This window comes from Panulirus ornatus, chromosome 36 (assembly GCF_036320965.1).
Source record: "Panulirus ornatus isolate Po-2019 chromosome 36, ASM3632096v1, whole genome shotgun sequence".
Taxonomy (NCBI): Eukaryota; Metazoa; Arthropoda; class Malacostraca; order Decapoda; family Palinuridae; genus Panulirus; species Panulirus ornatus.
In genome coordinates this window covers 5,053,779-5,073,755 of record NC_092259.1, presented here as the reverse complement: position 1 = coordinate 5,073,755, position 19,977 = coordinate 5,053,779, and the positions used below count along the sequence as shown (strand labels likewise).

At 46.7% G+C, this 19,977-nt stretch overlaps 1 protein-coding gene across 4 annotated transcripts in view; it reads left to right on the top strand.

Annotated features, from left to right (window-relative positions):
- LOC139760268 (uncharacterized) overlaps nucleotides 1-19,977 on the top strand; it is a 302,578-nt gene that overhangs the window by 241,859 nt on the left and 40,742 nt on the right. For 3 of the 4 annotated variants that reach the window (XM_071683221.1, XM_071683222.1, XM_071683220.1), the window contains exon 1: nucleotides 15,714-16,992. The exons of the other annotated variant lie outside the window; for it this stretch is intronic. In XM_071683221.1, the coding sequence (XP_071539322.1) occupies nucleotides 15,853-16,992 (1,140 nt within the window). In that variant the 5' untranslated portion in view covers nucleotides 15,714-15,852. Of the gene's footprint in view, nucleotides 1-15,713; nucleotides 16,993-19,977 lie in introns of those variants that run through there. 4 annotated transcript variants of the gene reach the window in all.

Sequence of the window (19,977 nt, the reverse complement as noted above, 5' to 3'; positions counted from 1 at the left end):
TCTCCAGTGGCCTTGGGTTCGTCCAACGAGTGGAGCAGTTGCGCGTCTCGCTGGTATTCTGGGGTCTGCTTGTGTACTCGGGGTAGTCTCGTGGGGCGGACCAGGAAGTAGAAGGTTTTTCCGTCAGGAGTTATCTATACTGCTCGGGGTTTGGCTCTGAGGGAGGGATTGAGTCGTGGGTGACGGTGGGAGCGGGGTTGGATAATAATGCACCCCCTGGTGGCGACGGTGGGTTGGTGAGGGCTGGCAGTACGTAGCGATGCAGTTGGGAAAAACTCCGTTCGGGTTGTGGTGAGGAGGGCTGGCGGGCGGGGATGGGTGTGTGTGTGTGGGATGTGCGAGGGAGGGGAAGGTCGCGGGACCGGTGCCACTGGCATGTCTTGTCACCCAGAAAGCACTCGCTCTCTCTCCTCCTCGGCTTGCCAGGCGTACTTTGTCAACACTGGCGAGGGTGATATCATCTCTTGGCGGGGCCTTGCAGTGTACCTGCCTGGCCCAGCCACCTCGTACTCTGGGAAGATGTAAGAGCATAAACAGAGGAAGGGTTCTACCTCTGGTACACAATATCTTTTGACGTTTCTTGCTCGAAGGGATCTAAATATAAGGACAGGCAAGCAAGCAAGCAGGCAGGCAGGCGACAACAGTGATAGCTTTGTGCTTGTGTGTGTGTGTGTGTGTGTGTGTCTCATTCCTTGTTTGTTTGTATGTATGTATATTGGTGTGTGTGAATGGAAACTGTGTGTGTGTGTGTGTGTGTGTGGATGTTTGTGATTTTTCGTTGTTAATCTTGTCTTTATTATGTCGGTGCTGGCGTTGTAAACTGGGGAGGACGAAGTTAGAAACAAAAAGAAGAAAAAATAAGATTAGGAACGAACGGAGAGAGAAGACAGATGAACCAAGAAGGGGGGGGGGGAGAGATAACCGTGGGGGGATGGGGTGGTGGGGGATTAGCACCCACTGAGCAACAAGCGCACTTGCCTTCAACGTCATCTTAAAACACCGTTGATATATGACATTGCCCAAAACACCCTCATCTCCTAACCTGTACTCTCAGGACTACTTGTCTAGCGGGCCCTTGACAAAATCCACATTTTCCTTGTGAAAAGTTTTCGACTCTTGAGACGAATCGAAAATCTACACAGGCAGATGCGATCCGTCTTCGTAATATCGTGGAAGAACAAACCATACGTAATGTGGTTCCATCATCAGAGGCGAAGTAGACTGCGAAATGATGATGTTGCCCCACTAGGCTAGGCTAGAGATACTCGTGGGAGTTTGCCGCTCCTCCTCCTCCTTGATACAGAGCAGACCAAATGTAAGCTTTTGCTGGCAGTATATTTCTCTCTCTCTCTCTCTCTCTCTCTCTCTCTCTCTCTCTCTCTCTCTCTCTCTCTCTCTCTCTCTCTCGCTAACTGTCGTGCAGTTTGGAAACTCTTTAAGGTGATTCCCTTCCCAGCATCACTGAGTATATGTAAACATTTCCTCCCAAGCAATGTCCTTCTCTCTCTCTCTCTCTCTCTCTCTCTCTCTCTCTCTCTCTCTCTCTCTCTCTCTCTCTCTCTCTCTCTCTGTGATATTGGGGAAAAGTATCCTAACTTTGCCTTTTAGAAATGGCTCTTTTATGGTACACATACCTCGTCATATAATGCGGTGATTGTTGTACGGTCTTTGCAGCCATTTCACTGCGTAAATTGTTGGACAATGAATTCACTGTTGGCCCTCATTCATCGAGGCTCAGTCCCGTGGTCCCTTTTGTGCACTGCGTATCCATCTTTTGCACCATCGTCCGCGGGATGGACCGCGGAGTGCACAAATTAAATTGGCCGCTCTTGCGGCAGGAAAACAAAATGAGAATTTGCAGCGATTGCGAATGGGCAGCGATTTGGAAACGAGATAGAAACAAATCGATATACTGTGTGAACCGATGGTCAACTGCTTCCACAACCTCCGATGTTGTACATACACACAGTAGCTAAAGCCATTGTGCGTATGTCTGTCTGTCCTCAACGCTACCTTAGCGAAGGTCGTAAATGCCGTGAGGTATGAAAGGGATTAGTACACACACCAGTAGCTAAAGCCATTGTAGTACATATGTCTGTCTGCCCTCGACGCTACCTTAGCGAAGGTCGTAAATACCGTGAGATATGAAAGGGATTGCAGATCTAATGAAAACAGGATCGACCAGTTGTGAAATACAGATCGTTGTAAAACGTAGTTGGGGGGAAAAGTCTGATGTTCTATCGGTGAGGCTAGGTGAGCAGGGAGTGTATTGTGGGTTTGGTCTGGTGAGGAGAGGTTCGTGTGTGTGTGTGTGTGTGTGTGTGTGTGGACGTGCATTGGGGAGGGGAGACGTGTGTTCGTCGGTTTGACTCAACTCCATGAGAGAAGACGTTAAGGCCCTTGAGCACGACGGTATGGCCCTTTGCCTTAGACCGGAAACTCCACGAGATGATCGTACGACTCTTTGATAAGACGGTACGACCCTTAGCCTTTGACCTGACCCATCAGATGAAGTCGGAGACCAGGTCTTCATGCCGAAGTGTCTCACTGTCGCGATAGACTGGTTTCGACGGTCGTCCTCCAAAAGACAACCATAAAACCTATCGTGTACTTCTTGAATTTATAGCTTGTCCAGGCAAGTGAAATACAGGGTTCGATCCTCCGTTGCATGTGTGTTGAAACCGTTTATATATCCTGAACTGATGCTGTAGTTTACATCGGGTTTTATGCTACGTTAATCACTTCCTCAGAATTGGACGATACCCGTCAGATCAGAACGAAACATTAAGCATGCTTTATAGCCTGGCTGTGTGACGTTTGTGTTTTCCTTTAACCTTCGCTCAGATAACAGAAACAACGAGTACGGATAATTTGAAAGAAAAAGAAAGAGAGTCTTAGAAAGAAAGAAGCACCGAGCATATGTGAGAAGGAAAAAAAAGAGAAGCAGAGAGAGAGAGAGAGAGAGAGAGAGAGAGAGAGAGAGAGAGAGAGAGAGAGAGAGAGAGATATGCATTGAGGATATTTGGGTTGAATGACGAGAGACGCTGAGAATGCAAAGGAGCAATAAACACATGCAAGCTGAAGGAAGTGTTGCATGCAAGCTGAAGGAAAACAGAAGCCCAAGGGGCACCAGCAAGCACCTGTGGACCTTTCTAAAAGCTTGAGCTGACTTGGTTATGGAGAGAGAGAGAGAGAGAGAGAGAGAGAGAGAGAGAGAGCTACGTACGTTGGTCTGCCGGCTTTATTTCTTATATAATTGTTCTTTGTAGATCAGGTCTCTTGTGAATGTTGTGTTCGTCCCCTTGTCTTTTATATCAGTCGGATGGTGTCGTCTGCTTAGTAGCGCGAAGTAGCGGTTTACCCATTTAACCCCCTGCGTATTTTCCCCCTTTGTTGGTGTGGTGTGGCTGGGGGGAGAGAACGTTGTTTATTGTTTTAAGAGGTTTGGATCAACCCTCCCTCACTCCCTCTCCCGATGTACTCCCCGTACCCGTCGAAACGTACCCTCCCTCTCTCTCACACACACACACACATCTGCCTGTTTGCCCACGTCGTATATACTCCTCTTTTTCCTCCTGTGGCTGATAAGGTATTCTTGTATATCATCAGGCCCTTTGTTTAACGTTCTGGGAGGAAGAAAATGATGATTTTGGTATGAGAAGACTGGTCGTGAAGTGTCTAGACGTGAGGATGTGAGAGCGGAAGGGGGTATTACGTAGCTGGTCAGGGGGGGGGGAGAATAATTGCACCGTATGTCTGTCGTGGTTTCTTGGCAACCAGTGTCTGCCAGGCAGGCAGCCAGCCAGCGTCAGGTGTAGCACTCTCTCTTGCCCACAAGCTGTCACAGCCCTCCCTAACTCTCCCTCCCTCCCTTACGCCATCTCGTCTCCTCATGGTTGCAAGATGGAGATCTGTCTGCATTCCTTCAGGCCTGTCTGCTTTTTTACGAGCGTTGGAAGCCACGGCCCAGTGTGCCGTGATGGTTTGAGGCTACAGACGGTGGAGACGTCACACTTTTAACTGGTTGATGATTTGAAGGATTGTGTGTGGGTGGGTGGGTGGTATGGGACTAATGACTTCGGGGTTGGGTGGGATAATGAGGCAGTGCCGCTGCCGCGCCCTCCGCCTGCTATAATTACGCTTGATAACTGGCCCACGTGGCTGTGGTGGTTGATGCCAACTTTGCTGTGGGCGAAGGGCTTGCCCCCGTGCAGTGTTGACCAGGGGGCACGGCTGGCGCCATCTCTTCCCTCTTATCATTCTACCCTACCATCCCTCACTCCCTTCCTCACCTTACCCTCCTCCCTCTAGGCTTCCCCGTCTCTCCCTCTTGGTTTCCTTGCTTATCTCCCTCTCGCTCCTGGCTTCCTAATTTCCACACTCCCTCCCTCGTAGCTCCATCACTCTCTCTCTCTTGGCTCCCTCACTTGCCCTTAACCCACTGCCCCTCTTTGTAGCTCCATCACTTGTCCCTCTCTTCCTTCTTTGCTCCGTCTCCCCTCCTGCAACCCTGGCATTCTCCCTTCTGCCTCCCTCACATGTAACCCTTCTCCCTCCTGCTTCCTTACCTTGCTCTTTCTCCCTCCTGCCTCCCTCACTTGCACCCCCTTTCCCTCCCCGGCTCCCTCACTCGCCCAGTTAGCGTGGTGAGGCTGTGCGCCACAAAAAGTATACATGGAAAGAAAAAAAATAAATGCCGAGGTGACAGTACAGTACGTAGCATTTAGATGAACAAATACGAAGCGAATCGACTGATCCTATGTCTTATAAAAGTTCAGTAGTTCGCTGTACATTCCTCCAGTTTAATGGGATTCTGTATACAGGATTATTTCGTTGTGTTGCACTTGAATGGCCCCGCTAGTAAGGTGGTGGTGTGTTGTAAGCTTCGACCGACCCCCCACACATCCCTCCATGTGTGGATCATGCACACATATTCATGGGAGGGCAGTTGTAGGTAGCCTTCATACTTCCTGTAACCTCCCGATGTGGATTCAAGTCGTATTTGCCCCTAATGTCAGAGGTTTATTGCATGTGACTTTTACAGATGGATTTTTTTTTTTTTTCGAGTGTTTGTGTTTTGTGGAGGTCACTTTCCCCCCATTGACTTCCGTTTGTTTTGGAGGTGTTGAAGTCGGGGGTTGGGGCTGCGGGTAGGTGGGTGGGTGGGTCATGGTTCATCACGTATAGCGTATTGTTTGTTTTGGAGGCTTGGGTTTATTTTGGAGGCTTGGGTTGGTTTTGGAGGCTTGGGTTTATTTGGGAGGAGGGTCATGCTTCATCTCGCTGGGTTTGGGGAGGCTTGTTTACCTCCGCAGCAGTTTGATCTTGAGTCTTGAAGAAGCTTTTCCGTCGCTGGGATGATAAGGCAGGCTGTTAGGACACACACACACACACACACACACACACACACACACACACACACACTGAAACCTGGTTAGTCGCATGTTTTTGATATCACACCCACCCACCCTACCCCTCAAATAATTTCTCACCCCCCACCCTTCAACCCACCCTTTCCCTCCTATAATTTCTCACACCCCCCCCTTCAACCCACCCTTTCCCTCCTATAATTTCTCACCCCTCCCCACCCTTCTACCCACCCTTTTCCTCCTATAATTTCTCACCCCCCCATCCTTCAACCCACCCTTTCCCTCCTATAATTTCTCACCCCTCCCCACCCTTCAACCCACCCTTTTCCTCCTATAGTTTCTCCACCCCCCCTCACCCCTCTCCATCAGTGAAAACTTAACAAGTATTGTGAAACTCGTAGTTAGAGAGTTAGTCGAACAAGGCATTCAAGTGATTTCAACATGGCTCTTAACTGTATTGCAAGGAGAATAATTTTTTTTTCCTTCATGTGTGTCATTGACTATGTATCCTGTTCGAGAGTCGGGCTTCCTCTTAAACACTTAAGAACTGGACGACTTTTATCTTTTAAGTAAGTCAAAGCCGCCAGAACTTAACACTTGGAAAGTTTGACTTTCTCAGACATTAAGGTGAACTTGTTTTATCCTTAAGTTAGGGACGCCGGAATCCTAACTTTTTACATTTAAACTGGCGTATGGGTTACTTCTTTTATATATATATATATATAATCATAAAGTATTAAGTTGCAGCTTTTAAGGCTCCGTATTCACACTTATATAAAGTAGACGTGCATCCTACTTTACGGACGTAGAAAGACGATAGTATTGTATACTCCTGTGGCCTCCACGATGGGAGAGAGAGAGAGAGAGAGAGAGAGAGAGAGAGAGAGAGAGAGAGAGAGAGAGAGAGAGAGTATTGATCTGTTGTTTCCGCGTACGAGTTACTAACCCCCCTCCCCCCACAGTCAATGGTCCGGCGTAGGAAGCCGACATCAGTGAGGGGGGAGGGGTACTCGGTCATTGTCCAGGGTTCGAGGGACAAGCCCTTGAAATTGGCGTTTAAGGAGAGAGAGAGAGAGAGAGAGAGAGAGAGAGAGAGAGAGAGAGAGAGAGAGAGAGAGAGAGAGAGAGAGAGAGAGTTGTACCAGGTAGGAGGGGATGGATGGATGCCTTTGTTTTCCTCCATCTGGGTCTGAAGGCGACTGGCATGTCACTTGGTGTTGGTGTACGTATACCTGAACCTCGCTCAACCTCGCTCGTTGAGGAGCGTTCCTCTGAAGGCTGTTCACCCCGATGAGAAACAGCTGGAGGGAGTGTGATGATGACATGACCTTGGAAGGGTCAGGGCAGGCAGAGACCACATCCTTCTAAGGGGGATGATGAGGGGATGGGGTGGGGTGTTCTAATGCTATCGTATTTTAGGATCATGTCCTCTTGTTTATGGGTCCTATACTCTCGTGCTTAAGGGTCCTATATTGCCATGCAAGCAGATCCTACTGTCGTGCTCGAGGGGCCATACCATTCGTTTGAAGGATTAAAAAAAGGCTTTTTTACAAAAAAAGAAGTGGTGGAGCGGGCCCCCTGTACTTACGTTGTTAGAGTATGTTTCTTAAGAGCCATATTTCTATCCTGTTTATAAACTTCATTTACCGTATGAAACAAACCGATCCATTTAGAAACTCCTTTCTATGTCTTTTAGTTTGGATGAAAGGAAGAAAAACAAGTAGGCATCTCTTATCCCTTCGTCTCGGCGTCCTAAGATTAGTGCACAGTTGATGTCATCGTTGTTCTACGTATCCCGCGGATGCCGGTGCAAATGACTCGCGTGTATTGTTGGAAGCCGACGTACTACCTTTGGAAGTGTATCGGAATCTCATTTAGCGCCTCTCTCTTCTTAAAGCCTCAAGACTGCGTTACAACATCTGCTATTTCGTGCAGGTCGGGGCCCGGAGCCAACTGGGTCGGCACTATTTATAATGGTCTTCCTGGTCGAGAGATTCTTAGTAGAAAACGGGGTATATTAGAGTTAATGCTGCTTCATTACGGTGGAGAAAGAAAACAAGGCGTCATAGAAAACGTGCCTGAATTACCTGGCGGAGGGAGAGAACGTGAGGTGAAGAGCAGGAACTATGGAGATTGTGGTTGATCATGGCGGTAGTGGAGTAAACTGAATTAAAAGAAAGACTTTGTTTTATCAGAGGAGAAAGAAAAAATATAAAAGAAAATGTGGTATGGAGTGTCTTGGAAAGAGGAAAGACGCATGCTGAAGCAAATCGAGTGACATTAAAGTATATTTCTAGGTAACCCAAGAAGACTTTCAACCAGAAACAAAATTGCTTTAAAGTTTTACTTAAAAATTACTTAAGCGTTAGCCATTCTCGTTTTACTTTGAAAAGTATTTAAGCATCAGCCATTCTCGTTTTACTTTTAAAAGTATTTAAGTATCAGCCATTCTCGTTTTACTTTTAAAAGTATTTAAGTATCAGCCATTCTCGTTTTACTTTGAAAAGTATATAAGCATCAGCCATTCTACCCCTAGAAGTAGTAGGGATTTTTGCCGCTATTGTCTTGGTGGCGTCGTGTTTCCATGTACCAGCTTGTAGTTGTAATGTTGGCCTTTTATATCCTATTTCATCCCAGTGTGTATGTCTGCTGCCCCTAAGAAACTCGTTCGCTGGAACTGTTTGCTGTCTACTCGACACGCATTTGCTCGCCTCGATACCATGTTTACGCATAACCTGTGGTGCTATATTACCGTTACCTTCAGCTGGTTTGAGATCGGACGATCGTGCGAATGTGCGAGAGGTGGAGGCGGGAGGTGAGGGGGAAGGGTGTTGTGAGGCGCGAATCTGAAGTGCGTGGGCGGAGCGGCCTGTGACGTAGTCCTTGGGAGGGAGGGATGGACACCCGATCCTTAGTTTTGGTTACGGTTCTGGCGTTTGCCACTCCTGACGCCCCGGCCGCCGCGCGCTAGTTCCCCGTGCTCTTACGTATTCAAACCTGTTACTCTTGCGTTCTTCTCATGACCAGCGCCGTCGGCGGGTAGGATATTGCGTCTTATATATAAGAACAGACACATAGGGAGTATTCATGATTGAAAGAAACTGGAGGATGAAGGAAACTTGCTCATTGTATTGATAATAAAGCGTTTTATCACCCAGCCCGTAACTAGACAGGAACTTAGAAGAATACTTGTGATGATGCGTAGCTTTAGTGTTTAGACTAAGGGTTTTCTACTAAATCGCCTTCAGTTTGCGTTGATTGCGGTCGATTTTTGGATGCGTTTCTTGGGGAGGGAGGGAGGGAGGGTCTTGACCAAGAACAGGGAGAGGACACGATTAATACGCGTTGCCTTAGGTCACCACCACCAGCAGCTGCTGGGGGTAATGGTGGTCTCCGATGCATAGACACTTGCAACAGTTGACTGTTTAAGCCTGCCGTAGGCATAGCTAAGAAGACATAGTATGGAAAACTACAGCCCTAACTCGCCGAGGGGATCCAGACGACGTTGACGCCCAAGACGGACGAGGACAAGGCAGTATTTTCCTGATGGCGCTGCTGGAGGCAGCCTGGTAGAGTGAGGTTTCTCAGGGGGAGGTGGGGGTTAAGGCGGGGGGGGAGGATACTGTCTGTGGTGTGTCATGTCATTTTAGGGTCACTCCTGCTTTGGTGTTGATAAGACTGGTGGTAGTTTGTACGTCGTAGTTGAGGTGGATATGTATATATATACCAAATGGCGTCCTAGCTACGTCTCTTCCTTTTATATTAGCTGACTGTTGTATTTCTTTCTTTATCTCCCCCTGAAGATGTGATTGTTACACGAAAGTGCACTTGGGAATGGTAACATTAATTTGTACGATCCTACAACCCTGAGTGGGCAGGGTTGATTAATATTCAGGAAATAAATTGAGTAATCGGGATATCGTGATGTGATGATCCATTGAATTGTATATATTTTCGTGTATTGATAAGAGATTACGTGTATAATTACGCGTCACTTGCATGTTAGGTAATGTGTGAGCTGTGGGTGGGTGGGAGCAGGTGGCGGCCATGGGAGCGAGACTGGTCGGGTCACCCAACACCAGGGAGAGCCCATGTTGCCATGGGGGGAGGGGCGTGGTTCTCTCCCTCCCTCACCACCCCACTGCGACGGGTGGGTGCAACATGTTGGCCGGCGCCGGGGTCTTAGTCATGCAACCTCCCCTCCTCCTCCTCCTCCTCCTCTTCGTCCTCTCCCCCATCCCCTCCCTTAACACCCACACCCCCTTCCCCTAACCAGTCCAGTCCAGCAACTCCCCTTTAATCCCCCATACATCACACTTGATTGTCTGGCACCATTGGCTGGAGCCACACCATCGCTCCTAGCGGCCTGTATTCGTGTTGCACGGCGTGCGGGGGAATACTTAAGGAAAGACATTTTTGCCCTTCCCTTTCCCTAACTGATCGATCCGAGAGCAAAGTGATGGGTGAACTGAGGCGCCGCCCCCCATCCCTTGTCTCTCTAACTTCTAGGGACACGTCACCCAGAGCCACAACCCGTGTTCTTCATATATTGTTAGGGGGACGCATGTCATCCAGTGGGGAAGGGTTGAGTGTGTCGAGAAATTTACACCCAGGGGGAGAAACGGGAAGGATTGATGTAATTAAAAAGTTCATAAGGGCACTTTTGACGTTGGGACAAGGATCACAACACCGTATAACTCAATGAGGAAATTCTCTCAAAGTGCGGAAATCATTTAGGAGTTTATGTAAGACGAAGGAGAGAGAGGGAGAAAGGAGGGTGTAATTCAAGGCGTGGGAAGTGTTTTAAAAGTAAAGGTGTATTAAGGGGTGAATGACTCCAGGGAAAGTGTGGAAAGACATGGGAAAGCCATGAAGGACAGCAGCAGTATCGATCAATTCCAGACCTGTAGCTTTTTTTTCAAACAGGTGTGAAATAACGCCGTGTAGTGCAGAGAAAATAGGTGGACATAATGACATTTTTATTAAAGGAAAGAAAGACGAATGGGGGACATGATTTCAGGCCTCGTTACAACTTCAAGTTAGCGGATATTAGACTAAACTCATAGTCTATGTGCAGTAAAAAAGTATTCATTAATAAACTGATCTCAGTTTTAATGTGATTTTCATCATGTTTTATCTTTATATTATATTTTATTTGTGATTGTACAGTAGTGTCTCTTAGACGAGTTTCTCCAATGACCGTAGTTCATTTAAACTAGTGTTCTATGGTGTTTTGAGGTTGTAGTCTGTAACAGTGATAACTGTGGTTGTAGTATTGATAATAGTGATGGCTGAAGTTTATAGCAATATATTAAACCGTGTTTTATGCTTGTAGTGTATTGCTGTGTTCTTAAACCCGTATTAAATGAAATAATTGAAGTTTGTTGCACATTTTAGTGTGTTTTAACATTGTAGTTTATTGATCTTAACGCCAGTTTTTAGTGGTTTTAGTTTACTGTAATGCCTTAACGTGTTTTACAATTGTAGTTTAATGTAGTGTTTTAAGCCAGTGTTTTATTATTATTTATTTCATTTATCTCAAACATGTTGCGCAATCGTAGATTATTGCAGTGTTTTAAAACCAGTGTTTTATGATTTGGGTTTTCATTACAATCTTAAGAACTTGTTTTATTATTGTTTTATTGCAGTTTCTTAAACCAGTGCTCAATGATATGTAGTTTATTGCAATGTCTTCAACGTTTTTTTTTTAATGATTGTAGTTTATTGCAATGTTTCAAACGTGTTTTTTGATGACTGTGGTTTATTGCAATGTCAAACGTTTTTTAATGTTGTAGTTTATTGCAATGTCAAACGTTTTTTAATGTTGTAGTTTATTGCAATGTCAAACGTTTTTTAATGTTGTAGTTTGTTGCAATGTTTCAAACGTTTTTTATTACTGTAGTTTATTGGTGTCTCAAACGTTTTTTTAATGAATGTAGTTTATTGCAATGTCAAACGTTTTTTTTATGACTGTAGTTTATTGCAATGTCAAACTTTTTTTTATGACTGTAGTTTATTGCAATGTCAAACGTTTTTTATGAGTAGTTTTGGCAGTCTTGAATTTTTTGACTGTAGTTTATTGCAATGTTTCAAACGTTTTTTTATGACTAGTTTATTGCAATGTCAAACGTTTTTTATGAGTACTTTTTGCAATGTCTTGAATTTTTTATGACTAGTTTATTGCAATGTCTCAAACATTTTTTTATGACTGGTTTATTGCAGTGTCTCAAACGTTTTTCATGACTGGTTTATTTCAATGTCTTAAACGTTTTTTATGATTGTAGTTTATTGGTCTTGAAACGGCATTGTATGGTTGCATTTTATTGCAATATTTTTAACATGTTTTATGATAGTGGTTTATTGCAATGTCTTTAACCATAGTTTAATTATTATAGTGTATTGCATTATCTAAAACGTGTTTAATTGTTGTATGTTATTGCATTGTCTTAAACGAGTTTTATGATTGTAGTTTATTGCAGTGTCTTAAAAACCAGTGTTTATTGGTGTTTTACGACTGTAATGTATTGGTCTTAAACCAGTTTAATGGCCGTAGTTGATTACCGTAACTTAAACTAGTTTTGTTGATGTAGTGTATTGGAGTATCTTTTTTGACCGTAGTTTATTCTAATGCCTTAAACTAGTGTAGAGGGAAGTTTTGCCCATTAATCACACTCCCTTCCCTCTCATAATTAGTCGTTTTATCTCAGTCTAACGTAAGCAAGTCATCTTCAGATATTGAAAAGAAAATGATTGTCGAAGACCGTTCGGTTACAGAGGGGCTGGAGACATAGGAATGCCATGGGAGGTAGAGAAGTTATCATTATTAACCTGAAGGAGGGAGTGGAGGGAGGTTATCATTATTAACCTGAAGGAGGGAGTGGAGGGAGGTTATTATTAACCTGAAGGAGGGAGTGGAGGGAGGTTATCATTATTAACCTGAAGGAGGGAGTGGAGGGAGGTTATTATTAACCTGAAGGAGGGAGTGGAGGGAGGTTATCATTATTAACCTGAAGGAGGGAGTGGGGGAGAGGTTATCATTATTAACCTGAAGGAGGGAGTGGAGGGAGGTTATCATTATTAACCTGAAGGAGGGAGTGGAGAGAGGTTATCATTATTAACCTGAAGGAGGGAGGTTATCATTATTAACCAGAAGGAGGGAGTGAGAGAGGTTATCATTATTAACCTGAAGGAGGGAGTGAGGGAGGTGTGTGTGTGTGTCTGGGAAGGCGTGGCGTATCAGCCAACGATGTTGGCTGCACAGAGGGGGTGGAAAAAAACCCCACCGCTCTCAGGAGGGCGCTGCGCTGCTTGCATCTGGGTGGGAGAGATGGAGAGGAGGAGGAGGAGGAGGGAATCGTGTTAGTCATCGGGGGTGGTTGAAAGCACTCCTCAACTCTCTCTCTCTCTCTCTCTCTCTCTCTCTCTCTCTCTCTCTCTCTCTCTCTCTCTCTCTCTCACTGGCAAGCCTAGATAATTATGGTGAGGACGGGGGTTTGGGTAGTTAATATGCATCGTGTCAGATGTTGCTCTCTCTGGGGGGATGGAAGGGGGAGATTCATGAATGTCTCTGGGGTTGACTCCAAGGTTTCTTACATAAATGTCTCTCTGGGGGTTGACTCCGAGGTTTCTTAGATAAATGTCTCTCTGGGGGGGTGACTCCGGGGTTTCTTAATGTAGTAATCCATTACTCTCAGGCCACACGCGCGCCCTTTTTACCCACCTTGATCGTAGCATCGATATCACCAGATGAGCCTTGAAAGCACCCATTAATGATACACCGTAGCTTAGTGTATGAATAATATCTCCACACACACATATACCCCCCAGCCCAGAACGCCAGGGGGGGTGTTTTAACTGGTAGTCTTCGTATAGTTAAATGGCCCCCCGCGCCCCTTCACCCCCCCACAAAAGCCATTGATTTCGTATTATCTCTGTATGGCCGGGGGTGGGTCATATAGCACCAGCAGTAGCTATTGGGCTTTGTGTAATTAACATCTCCTGTTGTGGCCCTAAGGCACTAGTAAGTTTCCCGTAGTCATTGTATAATTTACATCTCCATCATAATGTCCACAGCACTCTGTATTACCCATAGTCTTATTGTTGAATTAACATCTCCCTGTGGTTGCCAGAGCGCCAAAGTAGTACATACCTGTATCCTAACCCTGATTTATTAATATGTTGTAGTCTATCGGTCTGACAAATTGGCTGACACAATTGAAGAAAAGGAATTTCTAAATTGATTATTTTTTTCAGGGTCACGTAGACTTGAGTTTTGAAAGTGAGTGTGAGGGATACAGCACCCAATATTGAGGTCTGCTTCGTTGTTTTTCTTTAAATGTAGGGGGATTCTTGCAATTGTTAGAGGGTAGAGAAAAGCCATAGAAGCCATCGGCACACACACACACACACACACACACACACACACACACACGGACGGACGGTTTTGACAAACACACACACACTGTCTATAGCATTGTATTTGAAATGTCCACTTCACAGTCACGTATTGAGTGGGTGGGATTCATATGGTGCACTGTACAGTTCACCGTAAGCCAAAGCAGACTTAAACCAATGAAGAGGTTTTTTTTCCATTTTCTTTAGGGCTCTTATAATTATTATTTTAAACATCATATGATTATTATTATTTTAAGATCTCAGGACCCCGTATTATGGTGCTCATGTAGCCTTCGAGGCTGCGCTCTGCTTTGGAGTTGGGAAATGCGACTTCCATGCAGCGAGAAGGTTCTCGACGAAACGCTGCTCCTTTTCCACCTTTGGTGATTCTGATCTTAGGTAAGGTGACTTTTCAGTCATGGTATAACCCCAAGGAGGCAGAGTACGACTTCCGTGGGATAGAGGAGGAAGAATGCTTTCCCACGTATTCCCTGCGCGTCGTAGAAGGCGACTAAAAAGGGGAGGGTGTCAGGGGGCTGGAAATCCTCCCCTCTCGTTTTTAATTTTTTACAAAAGAAGGGACAGAGAAGGGGGCCAAGTGAGGATATTCTCTCAGGCTCATTCCTGTGTTCTTTACTTTCCCCCGCTAACACGGGAAATGGCGAACGTATGAAATATATATATATATATATATATATATATATATATATATATATATATATATATATATATATATATACACACACACACACACGAGTATAGTAGTAGTGATATATGATGTTTTGAGGTTTTAAAGAGGATGTAAAGGAATAGTTTGGATATAATGTGAGGATGAATGAGGAGGGGTTGTCTGTGTGGTAGGTATACATATATGAAGTGAAGTGGATAATGGAGGGGGGGAGGGGGAAACCGATGGAAGGATGGAGTTAAAGATATTTTAAGCATTCAGGGGACCTGAAAATGCGGTAGGGTGCGAGACGAGCTCGGGATAGAACGATTTGGAGCGACGTGGTCCACGGAGGCCGACGCGCTGTCAGTGGGCTGATCCAGGGACTATGAAATGGTCAGGAGAAAACACGTAAAGGTCTGTGGGTCTAGGCTGTGGATAGGAGCCTCCTATTCCGATGTATTATACATGACAGCTAGAGCCAGGATGTGTGGGAATGAGGTCATTCATTCTACGTCTGTTCCCCGACGCTGTACCTCGCTGCGCGGAAAGCTGTGAAGTTTGATATATATATATATATATATATATATATATATATATATATATATATATATATATATATATTGTGTGTGTATGACTGTATACTTGATGGTTTAGGAGCATGGGTGGATTTGAGGGTTAAGGGAGGAGGAAGTGGAGGGTGTACAGGCTGGTGGGTTGGCGTGTTCTCACCTTACTTCCGGAGGGGCAGAGGTTTACCCCCTTCCGGCGCCCGTCACGGAGGACTGCGCCCGGCTAGACCTGCGGGTGCATTGTGTCTTGATAATTGGTGGAGTTCGGTACTGATACGAGAGTTAGGGGGGGTGTGGTCAGCGACGTAGGACGAGTCGTAGTCTGGGGTTATTTCCGAATCTGTCTTTTTGGACGGGAGCGGCTTTGTGGCTTGGTGTTGGAGGTGTTAGTTGGAGGGCGGGAGTGGGTGTCAGGTTCCCAACTTGACGGCAGACGGCGTTCTTACGTCACTCTGGAAACCGGTTGGGGTCAGGCAGCGAGACTAATGCCGTTGACGTCGCCCTTCTTAAACCGACGCTATAATTTATTTCATTTTAGAGGTTCGTGTCCCGTGTGAGGAGGAGGTGGTGGTGGTGGTCCGTCCCATTTCCCCCCAGGTGTCGAAGCCCTCGCCTCGCGCCCTCCCTTTTTTATTGTGCCCGTACATTATTAACTACGCGTCACTAACCCCACGCACACACACGTACGCGCGCGCGCACACACGAAAACCCATTCCCGTCCTCGGCGTTCCTCAAGGCCTTTTGGAGACCTACGAAGAACCAGTTGCTTTTCCGGCCGCGCGAAGGAAGGAAGGAAGGCCTATCTTTTTACCGCCTCTTTTAAGTGTTGTTGGAAAAACCTTGATTAACGATGGTGGGCGTCAAGTACCAGCAGTCCAGCCCTGCTTCCTGCCCCTACTGCACATTTTGGTCCGTGCATCGCTCGGGGTCAGGTCCGAGGTCGGCCAAGACCCCTAGGACTCCCAAGACACCGAAGGGCATCCTCCACTGCAAGCACTTCTTCCCTGATGACGACGCTGCGGCCGTTCCCAGGCCCAAGGAGAAGTCGCATTCCAAGAAGCAGGCGGATGCGTCCGTTGGTAACGGTGAGCCTACCTCTGGGGCCCGGGCCAGCAGGGGCCACGCTAAGGCCTCCCAGGAAGGGAAGGCAAAGGTGAAAGCACAAGCTGAACCTAAGGTAGACTCGCCGAGAGCTAAGGGTAAGGTAGATTCGCCAAGGGCTAAGGTCAAGGCGGAAGTGCCGAAAGCTGAAGGGAAACTGGAATCGCCCAAGCCAAAAGCCAAAGTAGGTTCGCCAAGAGCTAAGGCAAAGGCTGAACCCGCGAAAGCTGAAGCCAAGGTTGAAGCTGCGAAAGCTAAAGCTGAGGTAGAAGCCCCAAAAGCTGAGGTAGAAGCCCTGAAGGCTGAGGAAGAAGCTCCAAAGGCCGAAGAAGCAGCTCCAAAGGCCGAAGAAGCAGCTCCAAAGGCCGAAGAAGAAGTTCCAAAGGCCGAAGAAGAAGCTCCAAAGGCCGAAGAAGCGGCTCCAAAGGCCGAGGGAGAAGCCCCGAAGGCTGAGGAAGAAGCCCCAAAGGCTGAAGAAGAAGCCCCAAAAGCTGAGGAAGAAGCCCCAAAAGCTCAAGCTGAGGAAGAAGCAGCCCCAAAAGCCGAAGCTGAGGAGGAAGAAGCTCCAAAAGCCGAAGCTGAGGAAGAAGCCCCGAAAGCTGAAGCTGAGGAAGCAGTGGCTGAAGGTGAGCCTGCCACAGCTGAGGCGGAGGATGAAGCTGCCACCCCGAATGACGTAGCTGAGGAAGCGCCAGAATCTGAGGACGACGAAGTGACGCCGAAAGCCGAGGCAGCCCCGAGGGGCCCCGCGTCCAGCAAGAAGATCCCGGCGCCTATTGCCAAGCCTCCCGCGACCACGCCCGTGCACATTTCGGTGGAGGTCACGAGCGCCGTCCTCAAGGACCATGTTTACAGGCCAGCCGCTGCGGAGGCTGCGTACAGGTCATCGGTAAGTTGCCTCGAGAATTAAGCATTAAAACTTGTGTACAGGTGACGCCCTGGTCACCTGGTGTTGGTACTAGGTGGCCATTTCCACTCCGCAAGGGGCATCTCCAAATCCGTAGGGGATACAAGGCTTAAACTTTGGGTTGGTACCTGGGACTCGTCCTCCTGGCTTTGGTATTCGGTGGGTCCTTTCCAGGGGCGGTATTGGGGTGGGTGGGTCGGAGGGCAGTTTCCATCCCACAGGTAATACCTACCTGTTTAGGTATACCTGAGGCTAATCCCTCGTGCCTTAAGTAGTTCCATACTTACCTGGCGTTGTTGGTAACACCAGTTCAGTCGTAGAGAGAGAGAGAGAGAGAGAGAGAGAGAGAGAGAGAGAGAGAGAGAGCTGCTCTTTGTTCACTAGGCCATTGGTGCCCCTCACCCCTTAAAGCGACCAAGGAAGAAGCTTCTTTTGCACTGTTCGCAGAGATTATAGTGGCATAGGGTCATTAGGAGGTGCCTCAGGGGCCGAGAGAATGTTAGAGACATCGAAGTTGAAGCAGAAAAGAATAAAAAGTTTCCTCGTGTTCGGGAGAGGCGCCTTTTGGTATCGTCTGAACGGGAAAATGTAGGTATCGTAACAAACCTAGAAGGTGTCAGGAGTTAAGTTTGATCATAAAGACCATAAGGACTCCCCCATCAGTGGAAGAAGAGAGGAGAGGAGAGGTGGTCTGTGATTCATTAAATGCAGGATCCATCCCTCCCTTTTAAGTATCCTGTTCGTCATGGTTCCTGCTGGAGACGAGTCGAGGGAAGAAGAAGTTTTCAAAGCTCCTTTTACCCAGATGGTCTCGGAGGAACAGGAATGCCTAAACCATAGATTTGAAGAGTCTGGGTAAGGGGGATGAGAGGAGACATACTATCCCTCCCATCTCGCAACACGAACTTGCTGTACCCCTCAGGCGGAGGACGGAAGCTTCACCCCGAGGAATGACATTACTGTCATTCGTCTATCGAGGGGCGATCGGAGGAGGAGGGTTGGGGGTGCTGCTAGGTTAGTCGAGAGGGATGTACGAGTGTGGTCAGGTGAACCAATCTGGGGGAAGGATTTTGTGGAGCGATACCGTGAGGGATTGGAGATTAAAAACAGATAGTGTGGGTCGGGGAAGAGGTTGTGACGGCCTGGTATATGGGCAGGGTAAGGTCGGGTAGGATGTGTGTCTTCAAATAAATAAGAACGGAAAACATCGAAGGCTTCAAGTTCCCCACCAGCATGTGTGTGTGTGGGAGGACTTCCACCATTCCCTCTAACCAAAGACTCGGGGTGTCTCGTTATTTCATGCCTTGTTGTTCCTTCTGTACTATTTGGTTCCCCCAAAATCGGAAGGGGTGCACGCACCCAGGGTTTGTTCGTATATACACATTGACTACGTACGTACCTTCCATACCCTCAGACCCAGTAGGTTGGAATATTATGATCCACCCTGCCTAAAACACCCTTTGTTTTCAGGATCTCCTTAAGTCCATGGCCTTAGCAAGTTTAGAATTTGCATCGCCTCATAGTTCACCGTGATATTTCTTCCCTCTCCACCCCTCCTTGACCCTCTCCGCCTCAACCCTACACCTTCTAAAGAGGAAACTCCTCTATAGCACCTAATGCAACCACCACCAGCTCCTTCATATTTTCAGAACTGCTTTTGCTATTCCTGTTGCGCTCTGTATGTCGCCATAGGGTTGAGAATGCAAGGGGAATTTGATAGCACTTCAGATCTTCCTTGTATCTTCCTGGGACATCCAAAGTCATTTCAGCACCTGTATCGTCCCCTAAGTGTCACGCCAGTGTACAAATCGTGGAATTCGCAAGACTGTAGAACGCTAGTTTTAGCAGTGTTTGCTGATGAATAGCATCAGTGTGATTAATTACGTCACATTTCAGACGTTGACTTTGGTATCTTGATCGTACATGTCTTAAAAGCTTTCGAATTGCCTTTGAAAATGGAATCTTGTGTGCTAATCCTACTCGCACGTCGTTTTCCATCATTTTGGTGTGTTCCCAGCATACCATCTGGTTGCCGTAATGACTCAGTCTACAGTAGCGCCCGTAAAGTACTATAATATGTAATATTTTGTCATCGGCAGGTCGTGGGGAATGAATCATTCGACGAACGTTGGGAGAGTAGCAGAACAAACTAGTATACCATGAATAAACATCCGTTTTCTCTGATTGTCGACAAGTACCACTTTCTTCCTCAGAGGGAATAGTTCCTCCCCCGAGTATTTTAGGAAGTAATGTCGTTTAGTATAACATTTCTTCCATTTTTCATTGGCGCAGTGTTTTCAACTTGTCATTATATAACAATGGATCCGTAGGCCGAGAAGAGACGCCATTTCGTAGTGAAAATAACTCCCGAGTACAGCGTGTTTTCCGCCTTGCTCTCTGGTACGCATCCAGGGAAAAATACCCCGAGGTGATAAAATGCAGGTTATTTTTGTGGCTGGTGTTTGGATTGCATACTTGCTTGGTTGTCTGATTGTGGGAAAAACCGAGAGTATCTTGAAAATGTCGTTGATGTCCAACAAATGTAACTCCGCTTTTCAAGAGAGTTTTGTTCCCCCCCTTAACTCTCTCTCCTCTCTCTCTCTCTCTCTCTCTCTCTCTCTCTCTCTCTCTCTCTCTCTCTCTCTCTCTCTCTCTCTCACACACACACACACAGATGGGCAGAAGCGAGCACCTCCTAGTGGAGTATAACGCGAGGTTAAGTTTCGCCTCGAAGGAGTGATCTAAAATGCGAGAGTTCTACCTCGCAGTGGGAAGCTTAGATAAGAACATGGAGGCCCCAAGGTTATTAACGAAATAGTTTAATGTTCTTCCTTGAACAGGAATCGCCGTTTTGAGAGAAAATTCTTTGTCGACTTAGGATGGGTCGTATGTTGATCCATGTTTACTTAATGGGAGAGGAGACCTGCTCCAGTATATCAAAACCTGCCGTTGCAATATTGCTGTAGA